The sequence below is a fragment of the Passer montanus genome, unplaced genomic scaffold (genome assembly GCF_014805655.1).
Source record: "Passer montanus isolate IOZ18808 unplaced genomic scaffold, ASM1480565v1 scaffold21, whole genome shotgun sequence".
Classification (NCBI taxonomy): domain Eukaryota; kingdom Metazoa; phylum Chordata; class Aves; order Passeriformes; family Passeridae; genus Passer; species Passer montanus.
The window spans coordinates 8,054,651-8,078,687 of NW_024366703.1; the positions used below are offsets into that span (position 1 = coordinate 8,054,651).

A 24,037-nucleotide genomic window follows, 5' to 3' on the forward strand; every position below is an offset into this window, starting at 1 on the left:
TTTAGATTTTGTACAAGACTTCCTTTATTATAAATAAAGCTGCATGAGAAGATCTATACAAATTCAACAGTGTCCTGCTATAGAAGCAGCGGTTTAAGTACAGAATTGTCCATCAAGGAAGACCTTAGTCTGGAGAGTTCTGATGTTACTGCCCATCTTGGCTGCATTGCCAAGATTCATCTCTGTACTAGTTTTGCTTCTGAGCTAACACGTTACACACAGACGCCCCCAATTCTAAAAAAAGACAAGTAATAAATAAAGCTGTTTACCAGGTAGGGTCCTATGAGAGACAACTCCTCCCTGAGCAGCAGCAAAGCTGTTACAGGTGCCTAAAGTCTCATTTCTTCACCACAGAGAAAACACTGCAAAGACATTGCATTAAAAATGGCTGGTGAACAAGCACACAATCCTGCTGCTTGAATACTGGATAAAATTTTAGATCATTTTGCTAAACTACATCTTTATACCCCTGTATATACCTGTATACAGATCAGCTTGGAAAGAGAGAAACTCTTTTCTGTGGCTGCTTAACAGTGAACACCCAACACCGCCCCTTAGAAGACATTCAGCTCCTGCACAGCAATAATAACCTTAGACCAAGACATTTTCTAAGGGCAAATGGCTCCTGAGGCTATGCTGTAGATCAGTGGTTGCTATCAACTCACCACCAATTCCATTGCTTTGACAGAGCCTGTAATAAAATATTAAAACCACAAGCTGAGGGCTCAGGGAGTGGTTGGAAACCAGTGGAAGGCACTTGGAGTTCATGTGTTGAATTCACCTGGTTAGCAAATGGCAAGAACTATATTGAGAGTCCAGGACAGGCTGTTTGCCTTTCCTTAGGATGTCTCACAGAGACACAGGCATTGCCAAAGAGATGTCTGTTACCCAGGTGCCATAAGCAGTTTGGTTTTAAAAGAACATTTTTCACTTTAAACCACAAAATCTCACTTCTACTCCCATCCTTAAAAGCTGCTTCCTATGATTACTCATCCAGATATCAATCAAGGCAGAACTGCCCATGGGCAACATTAAAACATTTTAGGACATTTTTACTGGCTGGCAGCTGATGGAACTGAATTGTCTTATAAACCTTATTTTGTGAAATGTGAGCATGGGCTTTTACTAATAGGCTAGTATTTGATGGGCAAAGATTTGATCCAGAAGAGACAAGGAAGTCCAAGGAATGATGTGCTTCACATCATGGCCTCCTTGTACCATGGCAAATGTGTGGTCCAAAGAAACACTGTGTACCAGCCTCTCCTCTGATGGGACATGTCTGTACCTTTGGTTTTCAAGGAAGATCTCCACTCTGAGGCTGACTGGAGCACAGCTTATAATCACAGATAATATTTCCCCCCAACAGGTATGAGTGAGTCCCCTCACAGCCTAAATGCACAGACCAGATCACTTCAAAAGTGCTCAGGGAAAAATGAGCATATTGCATGTAGGAAAACTAAGCCAAGCAATTTGCTTTCAGTGGAAACAAATCCATAAATTACTTGATTCGGCTCCAGCTTCTGTTCAACTAAACCCCATGGGAATACTTCAGGGTCAGTTTGGGCATAAGAGAGAACAGGCATACAAGGACAGAAAACAAAGAACAAAAGATTCAATCCACTTATCAGTTCAGGTTCCCTTTGAGTCTGAGCAGCAGTGCTTGGGGCTGTGTAAAGGCGAGTTTGGGCACGTTTACAAGCCCTTTGCAACTGGTTTGCAAAGCTTTGTTCTGACATTTCAATAGGGGAGTTACCTTACTCTGTTCAACAGCCTTTTCTTCTCATGGTCCTCCTGCTCAACCTTATATAAAAGTTTTTTTTTTCAACTCTGAATGTCATTTCCTGAGAGACCTGGGTCACAAATTTGTTTCTGTTCTTTGGATAGTCTAAATTTAGACTCCTGACAGGAAATGGCAGAGAAATTCTAATTTCTCTCTGGCTGGGCTGGGAGCACATTTAGAAGCAACTTCAACCACAACTGCTCCAGCGTGACCTGCCTGCCAGCAGTCCAAGTAAAGCTGGGTCTGCTACAGGCACTTTGCAGTAAACCTGGGCAGGTAAAAATGGCAAATCACCTGGGTTTGCACATGACTTACACAGCTTCTGAGGTAGCCTCCAGGCTCCAGTACTGACCCACCCTCCCTGTACCTCTGCTTGTCACTACCTGCTTGCCATGGCCCTTGAGATTGCTCCTGCTCTCTTTCCTCTTGGAGAAAGCATTCTTGGCTGTACTAAGGAAAGCCAGGGATTTACAGCACTCGTTAGCGTCAGCAATTAGTCCTGCTCTGTAGCTCTCCTGGCAGTCTCCCAGAAACTCATCACCAAGGATGCTGAAGCAAGCACTGATGATCCAAGACTTTTTCCTACTGTCACTACCCACCAGCCTCTTCTCCCTCACTCCTACCTACCCTTTCCTTTCTGTTCAGAGACCTTACTTAACTACCTGTGGTAATAAAAGCCAAGGGAGGCAGCACTTTGGGCATAGCTCTGTCACCATCTGTGCTTTCTTGCAAACCAGGTGTGGAGACAGGAGTTACAGCTTTCTCTGCCTCTGTGTGTGAAGTGTCCCTCAGTGGTGGCAGGACAGAGAACAGACACCAATGAGGTGGTGAAACGGTTTTTACCAGGAAAAGAGACAAGAGGACATGTCCATGTCCTTAATAAACTGGATAAGGCTGGATAACAAGCTTCATGCTGTGTGCTGTTCCCAGCAGTGATACAGGATTGAATCTTCTCTCTGATGTGATAGAGAGGATTGATAAAAAGGGACCTGTGGAGTGATGGTAGAAGCATCCCTGATGGGTCTTACCTCACAGAACAACCACCCTCCTGTAAACAGGATTAAGAGAAGCCCTAGTGTAAAACTTTGCAGGAAATCCTAGTGTGAGAAAATGGTAGGAAAGGCTCCCTAGCACTGGAGGCCAGGCTTCTGGGACTAGCATAAAGCAATTATGCACTGGGGTCCTGGTTTGGAACCCACACAGGAGAATGAGGATCTCCTGAGTCCTTTCCTTCAGCAAAGCCACCTTCTGGGGCTGGGCAGCCCACTGGCACAGCACTAACATGCTTCCTGTGGGATTTCAGGCATTTCCATTTCTGCAGTGTTTTGATTTTTGTTTTAGCACACACCTCAAGACTCTCCCCTGGCCTGAAAGCCTGCAGCAGCTCTCCTCCTTTGCACTCCCAGCTCAGCAAATTACAGTTTACTAGTGCAGGTCCTCAGAGCAGCAGTCTTTAAAAAGATTGAGGAGAATGTATAAAGTAGCTTTTGCCTGCATATGTGGAGCAGAAGGGATGCGACATGGATCATAAAGCAGCTGCAAGCAGCACTGCCCAGATCTACCACATGTGCATCTTTTTTATCCCTTCCTTCTCCCTCCTGCTGGCCTTGGCCTAATTAAAACCATGTGCAGAGAGTCACAATCTCATTTGGAGGGTGACTGTTCACTCCTGCTACCAGACTTCTGAGATTGGCTTCATTACAGGATAATTTTGGAGAACTGCTTCTTTTATGAAAGCAAAACTTACAGCAGTCATAGAATCAGAGCAGTTTAGACTGGAAGGGACCTTCAAAGCTGATATAGTTCAAGCCCTGCTTTTTCTTTCTCTCTAGGCTGTTCTCACACCTTAGTGCCCCAAGGAAGGAAAACAAACAACCCAAAATATCAGAACCCAGTAGTGGTGTTTCTTTTAGCTAAGATAATAAAGGTTCCTGTTCATCAGTCCATGCAAAATGGGCAGGAATATAAATCACTAGCCATGTTACCATGGAAGACTTGAATTAAATGGTCTGAAGATACAAACCCTGCTCTGCTACATCCTCCCATAGGAGAAAAAAATGTGCAGGGGTATTTTTGAAGGACAGGACAAGCCATTTAAGTTACTGCTGCAAGTCCAATCGAGAAGGCTTTTTTTTTTTCTTCTTCTTCTTTTTAACTACAGTTCCCTTTTGAAGCTATGCTTTAAGGATCTCCATCCAGTCCAGATCTTGTGTATGACCCTCCTCCTCTCCACACCAGCATGTAGACTTATGTTGCACTTCCCACTGGTGAAAGAGCTCCTGCTGTCTGCAAACAGACAGGCTCCTTTGATCCCAAAATCCTGTATTTGATTCCTCCACCCTGTTCTTATCTAACCCTTCTGAAGGAAATCAAGTATTTGGCCACCATCACACCCCCACCCCCATTTGCATTGCAGGCATCTGAATAAATTACTTATATTTGTTGCTCACCACTGCTGTAGCATGACTGAGGCACAATAGAAAAAATATATTCTTAGCTGCATAAAACCAAGCACAGCAGTGGAACAGAAACCTACTTCACCACCACATCTTCCAGTTTCTCCCTATTCTCCCCCCCAAGCTCTTCCTTTCAGCAGGAACCATGGCCCAGGACTGGTTCAGCTCCAGACAAGAAGCTCTATTGACAAAGTCAGTTGTCTCCAGAAGGCTTCAGAAAGTTGCCCTCTGGACTTGTGCTCAGAGTTTGGCTTTGGTTAAAGGGGCTCCTTACGGATCCCATTGGTGTGTGCAAGGGGAATGTGCACCGTGTACTCATTTATCAGTGCTGACATGTTCCTGAGCATCTCGTGGAACGTGTCCACCATCTTCCTGTAAATGTCCCTGCGGAGCACAAAGGGACGGAAAAGGTTGAGAGGCTCAGCCCTCTGAAATATGATGGGGAAACCCAGCTCTGCTGGTACCTTCCCATTGCCAATAAAGAAGTGATAAAGCTTTTTTTCATGCAAACATTTCTCTAGGAATTTCAGCATGTCCTGTAGGCGGGCCTCCAGCTTTTCTGGGGCCCAGTCCTGGCTGGGACGAGCCTGCAGGAGATGCAGCAGCACTGTCTTCAGGTGGTAGTTGGTGAGCCCGCTGGGACCTGTGAGGCTGCACTGCTTCCCATGGAGGAAGGAAAGGATCTGAAGGCAACTGACGTGGCAGGCATTGGCAGGCAGTGTTTTGGAGACCAGCTGGATGAACCTCCTCTCATAAACTGCAAAAGTGAGAAACCAGTGGGTGCTGGAGGGGACGTCTGCTGCCAGGCTGCTCCAAGGGAAGTGGGAGATGAAGTAAACGTCAGAGTTCTCATACTGCACCACAGGGGTGAGGTTGAAGGCAATCGATTTCCCCGATTTAAATTTTATCTTCAGGGCTCCTGGTGAGTCCAGGAGGCTGAACGAAAGGTCAAATTCATATTTGTGGGAGATTCTGTTCCAGGCCTTGGTGACAGCAATCTGGAACCACTTCATGACTTGGTCAGCATCCAGATATTGAGTATTTTTGAAGCACAGGAGGTCTTCCATCTCACTGGTGGGCCTGGTACTACTGACCTGGCTATGGAGGAGGCACAGCATATCTTCCCCTAGTTTAGTCTTGTCACAGATGCAACCTGTCTCATCCTCATCTGCCCTGCACACCTTGATAGTGCCATAACCTTGTTCATCTGGGGGAAAAGAGTCACCAGAGCACCAGGTCTGGCAGCGAAAGCAGTAAGGCTCTGGGGGAGCAAAAGGCACTATCAGATCACAGACAAAGGGTTTACGCACTCTCCAGTTCTCATACATGCTCCCCACGCCCATGCAATCTTCCACTTCCATGTCAGCATCCCGGTTACAAACGCTCCTCAAGGCCTCCAGCAGGTCATCTGCAAAGCCTTCCACCATCTCCCGCATCCTGGCCATGTCTCCAGTGGTACCCAGGATACGCTTCTCGTAGAAGCTGGCCAGGAGAGCCTTGTCGGGCAAGGCCACTCCTTTAAATGCTTTCCCCAGGACTGCCATGTCATCCTCTTCTCCTCCTATGTCCTGCCAATTCCCTTCCTGGAAATCCTGCCTCCAGAGCTCAATCAGCAGGAAGATGACCATGGAGAGGGCAGTCCACATATCCCATCGGACCGTCTCCTCTTTGCTTTCCTCCACTACCACTGCAGCCTTTTCCAGAGCCTTCTGTGTGGCTTCCTGGTCTGCGATTTCCTGCTCCAAGCGCAACTGCTCCAGCCGCAGGCTCTCCTCCCGCTCCTTCATCTTCTGGATGATTTCTTCTGTGTTCTCGGGGACGGTGCCATTCTCCTTAGGGAAGAAGAACGGGTGGTTGACAATAGCTGTAATCACCAGTAGGCACACCCGGAAGAGTCCCACGGGCATGGCAGTTCCTTCCCTGGAAGAGAAAGAAAGGTGAAATAACCCATGATTTCGAATATATTCCCTCAGGAGCAAAAATGAAAGAGACTCCCCACTGCAAAAAGAACTTTGACATCCTTTCCAGCCCAGGGAAAAAAGCTTGAATCTAAAAACCACTAAGTGCACACCCATTTCTGCAAGTTATCAACCAACTTCCCAAAGAGGCTTTATCAGCTGATGGTGAGGATGAAAGTGGCTCTTATCAAATGAACTTCGAAAAACAGAGCTCTGAAGGCACTTCCTGCTGTCAACCTGCTATCATGTTGTTGGACAGTATGGGAGGGCACGTCCTTCCTTTGCCTCTCCTTTAAAATTCCCTGGACAGAAAAGGAAAGAAATAAGCAGGCAGAACCTTCCCAGCCGTATAAAAGCAGGGCTGGAGATGAGCACTGCTTTTCCTCAAGATAAAGTTAATATTTCAGATGTGGCAGTGGCATAGGCAGGTCTGTCCTGGTTACGTTCCATGTTAAGCATGTCTGGGAACCCACACAGCCTGCTTGGATCGGGGCAACCTTTACTGCCCTGCTGGTGAGCTTCACCTGGGTGGGAACAAGCCTGCAGAGTTTTGTGCTTCTAAGCAGGCATTACAGGCAAAGCTCCTCCTGCCTTTCAGCACCATCAGGATGAGGCTGTGGAAAATCCTCCTAGCCCCCAGGATGCCTCATGATCACAGTTCCCAGAAAAAGGGCACAGACAGAGACTCTGCTAAAATGGAAAGTGTTTCCTTTAGCCCAGTGGTTCTAAAACCACCAGGCTCCTTATTTTTGGTGCTTACTAGACTACTGACCTTTGGAGGACATTAGTAAACACCATGGCTCTGATCTAAGCCATCTGGGGACATGGCCTCATTGCCAGGGTCTCTGCCTTGTGGTGACAAAGCCTCCTAGAAGCCTGGGCTCTCTCCTCCCAGCTGGCATTTCTGTTTCTGGAGGGCTGGCATCACTATCAAGAGCCCAAGTGCCTGCTCAGGGCAGTACAGTCTGAGGTTGTCACCTGTTGCTGTGATGTTGGAAGCTCACCAGTCCCCCTTTTCTAGCAAAATCACCTCTCAGTCCTAGCACAGGAAGATCAGAAGGACAAGATGGACAAGCAGGGACATTTCTTCCAGCTGGGAAATTTAGGACAGCTGCTTTAATGCCTCAAAAGTGCTTGAGAGAGATGGGTTTCTGTTACAGAAATAAAGTCTACCAATAACATACTTCATCAATCAGACCAGAAATAGCAATCTCATTCCTAAGTAACTCTGCTGTGGGAATGAAGCTGTTTCACAGAGAAGCAAGAGACGGTGAGGCACTCTGTGTGCTCCAGGGGCTTAGGGCTGTTATTCCCATCCTCTGGAATAGCTCCTTCCTGGCTTGAACCCAGCATGTTTTGGTGCCACAGCAATCCTGCTGTCCCAGCATCTGGGCAAGAAGGAAAATATCTCTGGCAATCTCATTTATACCTCCACAGGGCACACAATAAAGATAGATCCACCCCAGTGGACCTTGTTATTGTAACTACACAACAAACTGCTGGTTTTGATTGCAGGAATCTGGATTTCCTCAGTGTGAGCAGTTACTGTACATGGGAACGGTATCCTTCAGCACACAATTATCTTTGCTTATGAGAGGGCTGGGACTGGAATAACAAGGGAAGGGAACAGGATTGAGATGCATTGTTCAAGCAGCAAGAAAATTCACACGGTGCTCAGGATAATGCTCCATGCCCCTCCCTGTGTAACATTTACCAGCTACCTTTTTTTCAGATCCCATACACATGCATAGATGAATGTTCTTATGCAGACATTGCTCTGGAAATAGTTTGAGGCCCTATCTTGTCCTTTTTTACATTTACATTAACTCTTTAATTCATCATGCAATGAATTAAAGCTGAATTAATGCCCAAATCTGGGTGTACCAGTTATTCTGTGAACTCCATGCCTGGCCACATTTTAAAAATAAACTGGGGTCGCCCTGCATTGCAAAGGGCTTTATCAGTTTGCTGGGGCAGGGCAGGAAGTGCTGGTGAGTTCCTTTCCTTAGTGCTACCCTCTTGCAGATCACATGTGCCCTCCAAGCTTAAAAATAACATGGCCAGGGGCCAGGTGCCTCCTTCTTGCAGTCTTGACCAGGATGACATCACTGCTCTGTTCTGCTCTGCTAGACCACTGCCCCTGCAAATTAAATGTTTTACTGTTACCACTTTACTTCTGAGGTGTGTAAGGCTGAAAGAAGTCAGCTTCCTTAGGATCTTCTTTCTCATGCCCAGCTGCCCATGGGCACACTGCTGCCACAGGTTACCTGTCCCAAAGCTCTGCTAGCAGCAGGGGTTAGGGCAAACAGCCCCAGGTCCATCAGTGGCTGGCTCAGCTGAATTCACTCCGGGTCACACTGACATTCTAGGATAGCCCAGCTCATTTTGCAGCAACCTCTTCCCTCAGCAAGCGCTACAGGCATCAGCCTCTGGAAACTGGAAGTGACAAGATCTTCAGGTCACATTGATTGGCAAGAGGCATGTCTGTGTTAATCCCAGAGCAAGTTCTGCTGGTCAAAACTGCCCTTTTGCTACTGCAGCTACTCACTCCAGAAAATGAAGCCAAACATTAACCTCAATTAAGGCTTAAGGTCAATGCTGCTCAGTGGCCAAAGTCAGTGGAGCCTGCCCTTGGCAGCAGCCAGGGTGGAAGGGCAGAGCATTCCCACACCTCTCAGACACAGCTTTCCTGGCTAATATGAAGACTCAATAATACAGGTGAAACCAGTAGCACTGCCTGCTACAGCACTCCAGCATTCCCCATAACAAAGGCTGCTCTTTTCCCTTGCTTTTAACTTCAGCCCAAGCTATTTAAGTCTGATAAAAATATTTATGCCTGCTCAGGCTGAGACAGCTTTTGTGTGGGGAAGAGGGAGAGAGCCCAAAGCTTTCCAAGCTTGAAACGAAGAAAGAGAAATGGCAATTTTTCAATCTACGCATCAAATGTAGCAACATTTCAAATATGGGGAGGGGGTGCGGAATAAAAGGTATCTGTAAGCTTTAAAATAGCAACTTCTCAAAGCAATCTGCAACCTTTTCTGAATTTCTCACCCTGACAGTTTTTCCCATTTGGAGTATAAACAACATCTGGACTCGGTAACAGGCCACATCCTACCTACCTTCTGTAGACCCTCCTTGGCAGTGCTGGGGCTCCAAAGACCCTCTAGAGAGTGCTGTGGCCACAGGTAGGCCACTCCTGCCAGCAGCCAAAGCAGCCCTTGCTCTGCTCCCTGGGCCAGGTGAGAATGCAGAGACCCCTTGTTTCTCTCGTGGGCACAAAGCAGGGAAAGGTGCAGGAAGACCAAAGAAAGCTGCTTGGGAAATGAAGAAGGGCCAGGGTATGTGAAACCTCACTGTCTTGATGTGAAGCTGTCTCTGCTTACTGCCCAGCATGTGATGCTGCTTGTTCAAACCTGCCTCTGCCACTGGAATCTGTTTCCTTTTGGGCTTTTCTGTGGCACTCACTGCTGTAGTGACTAGGGGCTTCACCAAGTTTAAGGTTAATGACCACTCTGCACAACCCTGGGAAGTGAGGGGGCAGACACCATCCCACCCTCCAGCTGGGAGTGAGGTTTCAGAGAGATAAAAACAGCTGATCACTCTGTTGCCTGATTACAAACAATCAGCTGCATCCTGCAGCACGTGGTATGTTCAAAGGGTCCACCAAGAGCACCCACAGCCCTCCACCCTCAGCTCCCAGGCAGGCTGGGTCTCATCCTTTCAAACCTGAAGTTGCCTCCCCAGCTGGAGGATCCTGACCAGCTCCAGAGATGATGCAGGAAGGCCCAAGAGAGGAAGGGGAATGATAATGCTGCTGTCATGCAGTTCAGGATGGTGCCAGGAAGCCACAGGCAGGAGGAGGCCAGCTCTCACCCTAACTGACCTGAAAGCCCTTTGCTGCACAATTTACTGATGTTTGGCTTGCCTGGAGCACAGCTCCAGGTAGCACAGCATAAGGAAAGGGAAGCAGCACAGGAAGAAGCCTTCACAGAGCCAGGCAGCAGCAGCTCCACCTTCAGCTTCTCCTCCTCACCTGGGAGCATCACAGAGCTCATACAGAGTTTGTGTGGACCAGCCTGAAGCAGCTGCTGCCCTGTGGCAATGTGTATCCCTTCCCAAGCCACCCTGTCACAGGGGATTTCCCTGAGGGGCAGCAAAGTCCTTCATGGAGATGATGATGCTCAAAGTTATAACAATGTCCTGTCCATTCCAGCTACATGTGCTTAATTTCTGATGACCCTAAGCCTTCCTCACTCCTTTTCCACAGCAGCTTCAGAACCTTTTCTCTCCTGCTCAGCCTGCAAAGGAAAGAAAGTGATGGCAGCTTGCAGCTTGCCTCTGCAGGCTGCTCATGTGCTCTGAGCCCAGATAACCCTCCTTCTCTGAAGACAGGGGAAAGTATTTCCCTTTCATTAACAGTGAACTTTCTTTACTCAGGAATTCTTTATGCACCTTTATTTTTAAGCCATTTTATTCCTCTAATTTTTGAATCACAGTAAGCAAAACATGCTCTGGCTGATGTTCAGCAATAAACCAGGCAGGAGTGAGCTGAAGCTTTGATTCTTAAATTGGAAAAACCCAAGTCAAGCCACTGAGTGCAGTTCAGTATTACACTGGAAAACGCCAAGACATCACTTACAACACACTCGATTGCTTCCTGCAATCTGGCTGACACAAAAGGCAATGAATAGGTGGCTGCTACATTGTGTTTTGCCTTGGTAGGCTGCAAGAAAAGAGCATTTCAAGTAGATGATAGAAAATACAGCTGGTTGGGAGGCTTTTTTTCATTGAAAGCTGCCAAATTTTTGAAACCAGAACTTTCATGGGAACAAATATGATTTCTGACTCTTATTGGGAAGGTCCTTCAGGTTTGGAAAGGACTCTGCTACTTGTTTTGACTGCAGAGATTAACAAGTCAAACCAGGCACTAAATCTGCAATTGGGACTTTCCTGCTGGGAAGATGTGAACCTCAGTCTGAGGGGTTTCAGGCCCAGCCCAGCCGTGCTTCCTCATGGCTGAACTTCTGGGAGCTCTCTGATTCCTTCTCTTGCTGTACAACAGTGAACAAATTACCTTTTGGCCTTTGAGTGTTCAGTCTGAAAAAAGTTTCTGCTGCATATATGAAGGTCTGGTAAAGAAAAAAAGTTTGCTGAAAGCCCTTAGTAACGCACCACATCCTTCTCCAATTTGCAAGTATCATTGCCACCTCTGCAGGTATTCACAGATATGATCCAGCTGCCACTGAAAGAAATCATAGTTTCTCTCAGCGGGGACTGCAAGCTTTGATTTGTAAGAAACCTGCATAATGACAGAGAAGTGGGAATTACAGAGATGCATGTCAGTCAAAATCCTGGACAGATGCAGTTTCTTAGACAACCCCACATCCACAGAGCACCCAGGATAGGCTCTTGCTCTCCCATTTCCTGAGCACTGTCAGCTGCAGCACACACAGCCCAGACAGGAAAATAAGGGATAAAAATCTAATTCAGAGCCTGAGCAGCACCAACTTGTGCTGTTCTTTTCAGCCATTATGAATTAAGCTGTGTGCAGGACATCAGTGGGATGAGATGTCAACTGGGACAGAACAGTGCCAGCCACAGCAGCTCTTAACTCATGTTCTGACTTGTTTTTCAGCATTAAATTAGTGCTACAGACAAAAGTACTGAATTCCAGCTGCCAGCACCATCACAGTTGGTTCAGGACAGACAGGTGGGATTGGGCTCTGTCTTTGGCTCTCTACCAAAGCCTCAAGTGGGGAAGGACCAAATGCACCAACACATGAGGTATTGGTAGACTGGCATGTATTGGTACAATACATGCAGGGGCCTGGATGTTGAGACTGGTAACAGAACCACATTTAAAATCAGAACAAGCCACCTGGCCTGCACAGGACTACGGCAGTCAGATACGGCAGAACAACTGCCTTCCAAACCATGCCTGGAAGCCACACCCCAGCTTAGCTGCTTGGCCACAGCACAGCAGTTGGACAAGGCCACTTGCCTGACAGCTATTGTTCTGCTGTTTGACTGAGAACATGAGCCTTTCGTAATATCCGTGGACATCCTGTCCCGGGCCTGCTGCAGTGCCAACGGGGTCAGTCGCGCAGCCCGCGTCGGACATCCTGCCCAACAGCTCTGCTGTGCACCTTCGGAAACAATATTTTCCTCCTGGGGGTCACCAGATCAGGTATTTCCAAGGAAATGCTGATGCTCATCCTGTGTACAGGACTAGATAGCCCTCCCTTCCCACGGGCAGGCGGATTCGGGGGGAATAAGCACGTGAAGGGCACTGAGAGTGCTCTGGAAGTAGATACTGCTGTGCAGCCCCAGGTCCAAATGAGAGACTTTGTCAGCTTCTCTCCAAGAAGAGGAGAGCTTGGCTGGCCCTAGGAAAGACAGGCAGTCTCTCTCCTGTCTTCCAGTCATGTGCTGCCTTTGCCATCAGGAAGCTTTTTCTCAAGCCTCATCAAGTCTCCCTTGCTGCAGTTAGAACCCCCTAACATTCCAGTGCCCATTGTGGGTACAAGTAGGTTGGATTCTTTGTTTTCTTCTTACAGTAGCACTCAGGATGTTCAGAGGTACTCCCAGTCTGCCTCAGCTTTCACTGTACACAGGTGCATTTACAAGCTCTTGCCATAAAATCCCACAGTCCTCCTCACCCAGCCTGGACAGTACAAAGTATTTTTCCTGGCTCAAAGGGAGCTATTTTCCTTCTAGGGCCCTTTTCCAAAATCCAAAGAGATGTGGGCACATGTTAGATTTTCAGTTTTATCATCAAGTGGGGATTTATTGGGCCCATTTCTAAGTCATTGTTTCTCAGTGTATACAGGTATCATGCCACTAATCAAAACACTAATCAAAACATGATCCTCTTTCTGCCCCAGGAGCCAGAAGCCACTATTAAAGGAAGCTTTAATGACTAATGAATAACACAGGGACACGTCATGTCCCCAAAGCACTCACTGTTTACTCTGTGCAAGGCTGGACCCAAGAGAGGGTGCCCATGGAGACCGAGACAGCCAGCAGCACGAGGAGTGTGCTACTCAGCATCCTGCTCATTGCCTGAATGTGTTTTTATTGCTTTTTCACTATGCAAGCCAGCTCAGCTCCTGTCAGCAAGCAGGACATATGCAATCTGTGGAGTGCATCGCATTCCCTCTGATATGGCCAAGAAAGGGTTTTACAAATTGGAACATAGTGTTGGCTGCAGGAGGGGCAGGAGGGCAAAGGTAGGAAGTGTGTATGTGACTCCCACCCACGGATTGAGCTGTTGTAGTAGGACCACAGCCAGGAACAGCTTGTGTTTTTAAGCCATATAAATTTTGTTTGCTTTTGTCTGTTAATAGTGAGGAAAACAACTGGAGTAGACCAAACTTTTGTGGGTTTTGGGATCTTTTGGTTTTTTTTTTTTTTTTTTTTTTTTTTTTTTTTTTTTTTTTTTTGTTTTGGGATCTTATGGGGGTTTTTTGAGTTTTTTTTTTTTGTTTGTCACTGCACAGATCCTCTCTGACCTCCATCTGGTTCATGCTGGGCCCTGCACTGGCTGTCACCCCTTCAGCCACACAACAGCTCCTTGCCCGTGAGGCAGCCATGGCTCACGGATCCCACCTGGCAGTCCCTCAGGGAGAGGTGGTGAGTAGAGAAAGAGGTCAATTGTTTAAATCTGCCTTCCTTTTCTCCACTTAATTCTCAGCAAGGTGGAAAAACCCCACACTACTGTTAAATCAGGCAGTGGTTACTCTGGCTCTCCTCATCCTGTGGTAAGCATATGCATCCTTGTACATTCAACTTAATCGTGCACCCACTGGAGCAAATGCTTTGGTATTAAAATAATTGGTGGAAGCATTATTAGAAAGTTGATTTCCCAGCAGGGATACAGCACTCCAGCACATCTCACAAGAGCACGTCTGGATGTGGGCAGGGCTCAGACATGACTCGCAGAGCAGTGTGGCTCCTCCACATTTTACATGTGAAATTTCAGTCCCATTTCAGTCATGAACAATGAGCACTTACATATTACAGACAGTAGAAAGCACAGCAGTCACCAGACACTTCCACACTGAGACACTGAACAAAAACACAGCAAAAAGAAATTATCATCTTGGGTTAGGAATTTGGGTGATCTGAGATCTTCTACTCCATCACAGTCTGGACTCAGTTACAAAGCCACACTCATAGATCAGGAAAACTGCAGGCCCAAGTATCTGCTTAAACAGGACCCAAACCCACTGGATGGGATTGAAGGTTTGTGTGATATTGGACCATTGTTTTGCTAACTAGTCACTGCTGTTTGTATTCAAACAATAGGGAAAGAACTGTATTTAAAAGCTGACTACTGTTGCCAAAACGTCACCACACAAATCAAAAGCAATGCTTTATTCTGTTGCCTGAAATTCCAGCTCTTTTTTTTTTTTAAACACAATATCGTTCTTTAAATAAACTAAAAAACAAAACACAGCCCAACCGACTGTGAAAGCCCCTGCAGGGATGGGTAGAGGGTGTGGAAGGAAGAGAGAACAAGAGAACTTTTACTGCATTGCCCCATTTCCTTGCCCCTCACCAAAATGACTTCCTGATCTAAGCAGAGACACTGTGCATTGCACACAGCCTCTGAGGAAGAATCAAATCCTCTTTCTTCATTACCTAGTGACTCTAGAAAAGATCAGGAGAAACAACACAAATGCTTTGGGAAGCAGAAATCCCAATCTTGGCTCACTTGCCATAAACTTAAAAACTGCCAAGGCAGACGCATGCACAAAAATATGTTGGCTGCAGAGTACTTCTGGCTAATCCTGCTCTTCAAAATGAGTTTGAATAAATAAAAAGCAGCAGAAGAAAGCAAAGTCATACAAGAAAACAAACTGCCGCACTTCCATACAATATTTCCATGAAGCTCATCCTTTCAGCACCCATGGCCACCAATCCAGAGCCATTTTCACCCAAGGGAATGACTCAGAGACAGGCTATTGCTACATGCACTCATAGTTAATAATTTTCATGTGCTCTCTGCTCAGTCAGTCCCCTCTTTACCAAGAAAATGAAACATTTCTAAGCTCTTTGTTTTGCTGAAGAATTTGTAAACTGAATGCTGGGAAGAAAAACTCTAAAAAGACTCAAGGGGAAAGGAACGATGTAACTTGCAGTGCTGCAGCAGAAATATCAAACACACATATATATTATTGTTGTGAAGCCACGTGGTTTTCATTTGGGATGTGTGGGGTGAGCACATACGGTTGCTTGCTTTATACCCTAAGCACAACAAAGGCAGGCTTTGTTTGAAAGCCAAGGGACAGCCTCTCGGCTCACTCAAAGGCTAAGTTACATCGTAATGGGAACTGTGAGTCAGAGCTGTGGGGCCCCTGCTCACAGGCACAAAACCCCTCTGCTACAGCAGGCAAGGAGCTCAGCAAGGAGCAGAGCCTCCAGCTCCACATGGGAGACCCAAAGCGTCCAGGACTAGCAGCAAATGCAAGGCTGAGCTGAGAACACGTGTTGCGGATGACTTAGCACACAAACACATCCCTTTCAGCCAAAATTTCTGTCTGTAACTCTGTCAGAGTGAGATCATAACCCTGCACCTATTCCAAGAGCACGATGCAGCTATGAGTCAACAGGAAGGTGGGATAAACACAATCCAAGCACCTTCAGACCATCCTCTGATTTTGGCTGCAGAAGAGCATGGCCATGATTCTTAGACTGAGCATAGCTAAGTGGGAGCTGAGCAAAGTAGCTCACTAGGTGGGACCACACTAGAGCTCTGTCCTTAAGTCACCTGCTGTGCCAGATAATTTGTGTCATTGTGTGTTACAGGAGGGGAGGGTCAGTTGATGGATTCCAGCTACCCAAAATAAAGACATCCCTTCCATTCTTGCCCCAGCAAGACTGGAAGATAAGGGCAAGTTTTAATTATCATGAACGAGTTGCAATCTGCAGTGCAGAGGTGTCTGTGTGCTGCCGAAACTTCAAGTATTTTCCCTCACATTTCCAATAGTACCAACGTATTTGGTTGCTAAATCCCCAGAGGGCTTTAGAAATCAAATTCTCCTCTAAAACCAGTGGTAGTAAGTCACCTGAACATCCAGCAGGAAGCAGATTAGGATCGAAGCATTCTGGGTGCAGATACAGAACACCAAGCCCCTCTGAGAAGCATTATAGTGTGAATATCAAGTGTGACATTTTAAGCCTGAGAACATCTCCTTAGCTCTGCCTCTGGTACATGCTAACACTCTACAAGGGCTTAAAAAATAAGAGGAAAAAGAGGTCTGAAAAAGCAATAGAGTTATTCCCTCTGCCTACATGCATGGCTTACACTGTGCCTCGATGATTTCTGGCAAGTCTCTGTTTACTTTGTTCTGAAAAGCTTCCAGCAAATCTCTGCCTCCCAACGCAGTCTAGACTACTGCTTAGCTGCCCCTACCTGCAGGAAAGTCTCCTTATCACTGCATGTGCTTTCTCCAAAACAAGCAGTTTGGATCCCTGCAGGGATCCTGGCACAGGCAGGTGTTATCTTGTCTTAGGGAGCTACTCTACCTCCTTGTAAACAGCGTGGGAACCATTTGTTCCCATTCCTCCTCAGGTACTCACCACCAAACCCTCTGCAACTTGGAAGAGCTGAAAGCAAGGCATTCTCAAGCCAATTTACATTGGTTTTTCTGGGTCTTACCACAAACTCTACTTTTCAACTGAAAGCACCCACCATCCCCAGAGGCAACCCAGGGAAAGATGAGTTGGTTGTACAGGTGGCTCAGCTGACACCCTATAACTCATGTCCCTTTTCCTGCTCAGGCACAAGAACCTTCTCTACGTGCTCTTCCCCTGGTTTCAAAAGTGAAGGAACAGTAACAGTTTTCCTTTGCCAGGCAACAAGAATAACCCAGTGAGTTGGAGACTGTGCCTAGCAGGGCTTAAATGCTGCAACAGCTGGCTGCAATGGTCCTCATCCTTGCCAACACCATGCTTGGTTTTCTGAGCCGCATATATGGCAGTGGATGCATCAGATGTTTTCTGTATAACTGCTGAAAAAGCATCTCTGCCTTGAGGCAAATATTGCTGATACAAATAATGTGCTAGATCAGCCAGAAAAACCTGCCTCTGGAGGAGGGATAATAATGAAACATGGTGAATGGAAAGGAAAAAGAGAAAGAGCTTCATTTACACACAGGAGAATGGCAGTGGGCCAGCTCTCACAGCTTTGATCGGGGCTGGCTGGAGGAGCATGCCAGGGAACTCTCTGAGCTGAGCTTTGCTAGAGCAGAGCAGCTGTTTGAACTCTGTGATGGGAAAAAGGGGACAGACACCACCCAACACAGATCCAGAATAAATAAGTAAAAAAAAAAATCAAAAAAAAAATCACGTGGAGTGCATGAGCTAACAGGTACCCTGAGCTGTAGCAGGACGTTGTGGCAGCCAGGAGTGCTGCTCTGGCAGCTCCCTCTGTCATCAGCTCCAGTTCTTGCCCTCCCACCACGGCTACCCGTAGAGCCTCCTGTCACACACTTGCAGAGCAGCACTGCCAGACATCTTGGTTTCACCCAGTTCTCCTTTCAGTGTTTAGGGGTTTTCATACAAACATGAAAACTACATTTTGCTGGCTTGTCAAAGTACTATTTCCCTTTGTCTGTCTCTGCTGTCACCCTTGATCATCTGGAAGTTGTCCAGGCACTTCCAGCCATCTGCTCTCCCTCTAACACTTAGAAGAGGGGAATTCCAGTACTTTCCCAGTCTGGGTAAGGTACTCCTGGCAAGTTCTCCTCCGCAGCAGAAAATGCATCAGTAACTGATGTCAGCAAAGCTTTGGACCCTTTGGTTCCCCTCTGCCATCACTCTCTGACTAGATCCCAACTGTACCAAGCAGTCAGGTAAGACCAATTTTATATTTAAAGTCCAAAAGTGAGAGGCTTTTAACACTGATACTCCACACTGAAGCCATTTCCAAATTAAACCTTCACAACGTTGCTACTTTAGCTTTGCATGAAGCTGTCTGTACCTCACTGCTGGGAACATTTCTAAAATATGAGCCACACCAATTTCCTTTCAGCATTCTGCTGCAAGGCTCAAGATGTCCTAGTGAGAGCCCATCCAGAAGCTTTTTTAAATCACATCAAATCTGGAAGGAAGAATGACCCCTGGAGCACTTACCTGCTACACAGCTTTGCAGGTGCTCATTAAACTTCACATTACTACTATCACCGTGATGCAGAGAAGACTAAATTCAGTCACCCGCCACTGAAGCACAGCCAGGAAGTCTGCAAAGCACAAAGAGAATGAATGAGGAAGTGCAGGCAGAAGATGGGTATATAAGGCAGTTATCTAAATTACGGATTGATTAAAAGAGAGATTAACTCACCCCTGTACCTAATAAAATGATCATAAAAGCTCAAGAGACCAGGAATAATCCTTTGGAAGTGATCAGGGAAGAGTTAAAATGCTGCTTCTCCCATGGGTGTCGGCAAGCAAGGACTTCCCTCCTCTGACTCCATCCTCACCACCAGCACTCTCTTTTTAAAGAGGATTAGGGTCAAATGAGCAGCTGCATAAGTGCAAGGGCTGGGACAGTTTTGTCTGGGATTGGTTTGTCTAGAAAAGGCATCTAGCTTCTGTAAGCAGCTTGTAAGGTAGAAATACTTGCTCGGGGAGTTGGGTTTACAGAGCTAATGGGAGAAACAGAAAACAGAAGAGGCAGGAAGCAAGGGTAAGAGCACAGGAAGATGTGAAACGCAGAACCACAAAACACAAACTACAATATTTTAGGATAGAGAAGTGAAGAAATTTTATATGCAACAGGAAACAACCAGGAGGAGGAGAAGACCAAAGCTGGTTGCAGGCAGACAACAGAGACATTCCTCTTCCCCAGCTGCACACAAATGGGTTGGGGAGGAGGAATGCACCACCCACATTTCCAGCTACCACCACTTCCCACTGTCCTCGTCCAAAGCCTGATGAGACGATCAGTGTGGGCTGAGCTGAGCTTGAAGCCCATTTTAAGGGCTCAGCATTAGGTTGACGCATCCTTGCTCTCTTGAACTCTTTCAGTTTACTCCCTCCCACGTACCTGCTTTGACCAGACAGTGTGTACAGTTTCACTTCTCTGTTTCCATCTTCCACTGTGAGGCCAAATTGGGCAAATGGGCTCTGCCCAGCCCTCCCATCTTGCAGGGCTGCTGGTGCGTCTGCTCAGCTGGTATGCCACAACATCACCAGCAGCAGCACAGACTGCTGAACACAGGAGAAAGCCCCAAGCCCCAAAGGTCTGGATCTGCACTGTAATATCCCAGTGGATATTTGTAAACCCTCAGGGCCTGCAATGTCTGGTCTCCTGGTGGCTCAGGGCCAGTGAGGTAGAGCAGGTGTCTCTGCTTAGAGGAAAGGAGCTATTAAATGTTGGGCAGGAGCTGCTGCTATGGGACACACAATTCACTTGTTAAGAAAAATTTTACATCTCAAAAGAGAAACTTTAAGGTAGGGTCTCCCTCAACTTTGTTTATAGATGTTGGAGAGATCTTGACTAAGCCTTATGGGTTAGTCAAAGTCTGGAAGGCCAAAATGATGTCTCTCCAAAACCTGCAGGCTGAACAACTCTCTCAGCCTGTTTTGATAGGAGAGGTGCTGCAGCACTGTGATCATCTTTGTGGCCTCCTTTGTACCTGCTCCAAGAGTTCCATGTCCTTCCTGTTCTGAGAACCCCAGAGATGGATGCAGCACTGTGGGCAGAGTCTGAGCAGAGTGGAGTAGAGAGGCAGAACCCCCTCCCTCGACCTGCTGGCCATGCTGCTTCGGATGCAGCCTAGGACACGTTTGGCTTTCTGGGCTGTGGGCACACATTGCTGCATTGGTCCAGTTTTTCATTCAGAGAGACCCCAAGTCATTCTCCACAGGGCTGCTCTCAGTGAGTTCTCCCAGACTGTCCTCATATTTGGGGTTGCCCCAAACCAGGTGCAACATCTTACACTTGGCCGTGTTGAACTTCCTGACACTCCTGTGGGCCCACCTCTCAAGCCTGTCCAGGCCTCCCTGGATGCCATCCCTTCCCTCTGTTGTGCCAACAGCACCACTCAGGTGTGTGTCATCTGCAAAGCTGCTGAGGGGGCACTAAATCTCACTATGCCACTGATGCAGGTATTAAGGACACCAGTTCCTGAAGGACATGACTGGCTCTCATCTGGACAGAGAGCTTATCACCACAACTTTCTGGATGCATCCATCCAGCCAAATCCTTATCAAATGAACAGTCAACCCTCCCAATTCATTCTCTCCAATTTGGAGATGAGGATATCATATGAATCACATCAAAGGTCTTACAGAAGTCTAGGTATATTACATTAATCTGTCTTCTCTTGCCAAACATTGCAGTCACTCCATCACAGAAGGCCATCAGATTGGTAAGGTATGATTTGCCCTCAGTCAAGCAATGCTGGCTACCTCAAATCACCTCCTTTTCTTGCATAAGCCTTCTTAACACTGCTTCCATGAGGAAGTCTGAGCAGCCCAGCACAATGTTTGTTTTTAGCCAGCCCTATATGAGAGCCTCCTCTCCTTGACAGAAATGAAAGCTGTCCCTGCTCCAGTGAAGCTCAGCAGCGGATCTGGCCTTTGGGTCATGGCAGTAAAACCTGTTTGTTTTGCTGCTGGTCAAGGTGGCTCAGCCAGCTTGGCATGGCCCACGTGTGTGTGTGTAAGAATAAGCAAGCTAAAAAAAGAGTCCTGCTGCAGCTGCACCCCAAGCCAGCTCTCCATCCCTCAAGCTGATTGAAGGTTGGCCACCTGCCTCCCTGCCCGCCCCAAGGAGCGATCGGGCAGAAGGTTTTGCTTACACAGCTGAGCCCACATCCCTGCAAAACCTGGAATTCATGGTTGGGCACATGACAATGATGCCCAGTGCACACCCTGGCCACGTTCTCTCCCTCCAGCCTGGAAACCAGAGTCTCTACCTCTCTCCGCCGCCCAACAATTACAAGTGCCGATGGAAAATATGCTGCCTGGCAGCAAACCTGCTTTTCCCCCAGTATAAATGGATTGTAATAACACTTGGGAGAGAAAAAGCTGGCCCACCCAACAGTCCTTTTTAAAGGGGATCTAAAGGAACAACCCAGAAGCTTTTTTCAGCTTCCTTTTCCATTGCACCATTGCTATAGATTGCAATTGCAATTCCACAAAGCAGAGTGAGCAGGACAGGACAGCACAGGGCAGCAGGGAGACTCGTGCAGGCTCTTCTTGGAGCTCATATTCTGTGTTAATTCATTTGCAGGCAAGCCCAGGGTACTGAAACCACAGCCAACAGATAGACAGTTGTAAAAGCCAGACTAAAATTGTACTTTGGAAAACCATAGATTTTTACTTAAAAAACAAAGTCAGAAATTAGTGAGATCAGCTTGTGAAACACCAGTGTTAGGTTTCTGTGGATCAGGTTCCTTTCCCATGTTAGTCATTGCCATGCAAGAAGAATCACAAGCATTGGCATCCTTCTGAGACATCATGCAGAGACACCCAGGAGCCTTTATTGCCATGGATAGCACCAACAAAAAAACAAAACACGAGCAATACATGCAGCTTTTGGCTGCCCTAGTCATCAGATGGCCCAAAACAATTATCCAGGAAAACCAAATTCTTCAGTCCCTGACCAGGGCTATTTAATCTAACTTGAGGGGGAAAAATAAGTGTTAAAAAAAGGAAAGGAAAGGAGAGGAAAGGAAAGGAAAGGAAAGGAAAGGAAAGGAAAGGAAAGGAAAGGAAAGGAAAGGAAAGGAAAGGAAAGGAAAGGAAAGGAAAGGAAAGGAAAGGAAAGGAAAAAAAAAAGGGTTCTAAGTTTATAGTAATGTTCCAAGCAACAAAAAGAGGAAGACAGGTGAGGGGCCACCACCTGAGCTCTTGATAAATAAGTTAAGTGCCTTTGGTGTGTACAGGACGCTTCTTCCTTGCCAGCGCCACTGGAAACAGATAGATCACTGAGTCCTGTACACACAAGTCATGCAAGCAAAAAATAGTATGATCTACAGCTGGGAGCCAAGAAACCCTATGAATTGGTCCCAGTACTCTGGTTCTCTGAGTTTAGAAATCAATTCACCTTTCTCCACATCTGTGGCAATCATACTTAATATGTGCAGTTCCCATGTAAAAGCAGCATGAAGCATCTATTGTGCTGAAAACAAAGTTGAAGAGAAGGCTTGAAGCTTTTATTCCTAATTTGAATGCTCTACTTTTGTTTGAGGGCTGAGAGAACCCCTTTCACTTACACTAAGGAAAATCTGATTTTAAAAGCAGATGGCTATGAAGGTGGCCAGAATCACTTTAGCCAGAACTGCAGAAGAGCATTACCACCATCAGCAAACCATACAAAAAATCCTCACACAACATGATAGGCTGCACTACAGCGGCTCTCCTGTCCAAGTGCTGCTTTCATGGTAGCTCAGGTCCTTGCCTGGCAGCTCATGGCAGACACTTGAGCCTGAAGGGCATGCATGGGGTATGGGCGAGACCTACAGCCCTCATTAAAAGCGTATGAATAGTAATGCTCACTCAGAGACACTGCTCATCTTGCCTGATCACATAAAGAAGCCAACAGCAACATGTCCTATTTTCCTGAAGGATTTTAGCATGGCAGTTCCCAAGAGAACTGCTTCAGTGGGAAACTGCCAAGCTGAGGACGCAAAGGCCAGTAAGGCTCGCGTTCTGCACATCAGTTTTACAGCCCATTCCAGTACCACAGTCCTGGCTCACTCTGCTTTGAGCTACAAATACCTGCTGGCCACCTTCACAAACATGCCCACACACATGAAGAGCAGCTCTACTGAAAGTATCCCTCCAGGTCCACTGAAAGCTTCACTCCTTCTCTCTGTGCTCTTAAGTGAGATGCTGTGTATCTCAGAGGAAAGAAGTTTTAAACCCATGCCGCGTAACACTGAACACGCAGCGAGGCTCAGTGATGCATTTTCTACGGACTGTACATGTCCGAGGTCAGCGCTGGCCCCAGGACACCACGGGCTGTGTCACCGGCAAAGGGCGATGGCCGAGAGGTCTCCGTTCACTCCCGAGTCCCGAGGGGCTGCAGGGAGAGGGATGCCCAGAGCTCTGCAGGAACTTTGGTGGGCGCAGTACCCCCTCCCAGGGGCCCGACCCTGCCTGTGCCCGGCACCGACCGGGACGGAGAACCCGCACAAAACAAAAGTTACCCCGCCAGGAGAGCCCGGGGACAGCCACACCGACGCGACCCGCCGCGGGCAGCCCGCACGGCCGCTCCGTCCCGACCCGCATCCCCCGCAGCCCCCGGGTCCCCGCGGCCCCGGACAGACTCACCGGGCCGGGCCGGGCCGGGCCGGGTCGGCGGCCCCGCTCCGGGCGCTCCGCGCACACCGGCGCTGTCGGCTCGGCGCGGCCAGGGGCAGGAGCCGCCCCGCCCGGGCTGCCGCTGCTCTGCTGCGCTGCTTCCCTCCTCCTTCAGGCCACCCCCGCCAGCCCTAGGAGCCGAGCCGTGCCCCGGCGGGCGGCAGCGAGCTGTGTGATCTCCCCCTCGGCTCCCCCATTAGCTCCCCAGATGGTGTGGGACCGAGGGCACGGCGGACGGAGAGGAAATGCGCTCATCTTGCTTCTCGGATGTGTTCTGACCTCCTGGTGGTCGTGCCTGAAAGTCAGGAAAGCAGCTGAAACGTGGAACCTCGTGTACTGTTCTTATCAAGCAAAGGAGTAAATCTCCGAACTGCTGGCCCATTTTCGTGCTCCAAGCTGGCACAAGTAAAAAGCTGTGGGACTGCAAACATCCTTCCCCAGAAGTGGCCCAGAAGTGGTACTAGTTTCTCTAGAATCATTGTGTATCCTGAGTCGGAGGAGACCCACAGTCAACTCCTGGCCGT

General features: G+C 47.6%; 1 protein-coding gene across 5 annotated transcripts; it reads right to left on the reverse strand.

The window, feature by feature from the left end:
- Positions 1–23,998, reverse strand: LOC120501957 (inositol 1,4,5-trisphosphate receptor interacting protein). 5 transcript variants are annotated; one of them, XM_039708836.1, is made up of 3 exons: positions 23,484–23,992; positions 18,333–18,439; positions 1–6,156 (listed from the first exon to the last, which is right to left on the reverse strand). In XM_039708836.1, exon 3 carries the CDS (start codon positions 6,141–6,143, stop codon positions 4,494–4,496), a length of 1,650 nt encoding a protein of 549 aa, XP_039564770.1. In that variant the 5' UTR covers positions 6,144–6,156; positions 18,333–18,439; positions 23,484–23,992; the 3' UTR covers positions 1–4,493. The 5 variants fall into 5 exon arrangements, with proteins under 5 accessions (XP_039564770.1, XP_039564772.1, XP_039564771.1 ...); XM_039708838.1 differs by lacking the exon at positions 23,484–23,992 and adding an exon at positions 23,360–23,476; XM_039708837.1 differs by lacking the exon at positions 23,484–23,992 and adding an exon at positions 18,549–18,683.
- Between the last annotated feature and the right edge of the window lie 39 nt (positions 23,999–24,037).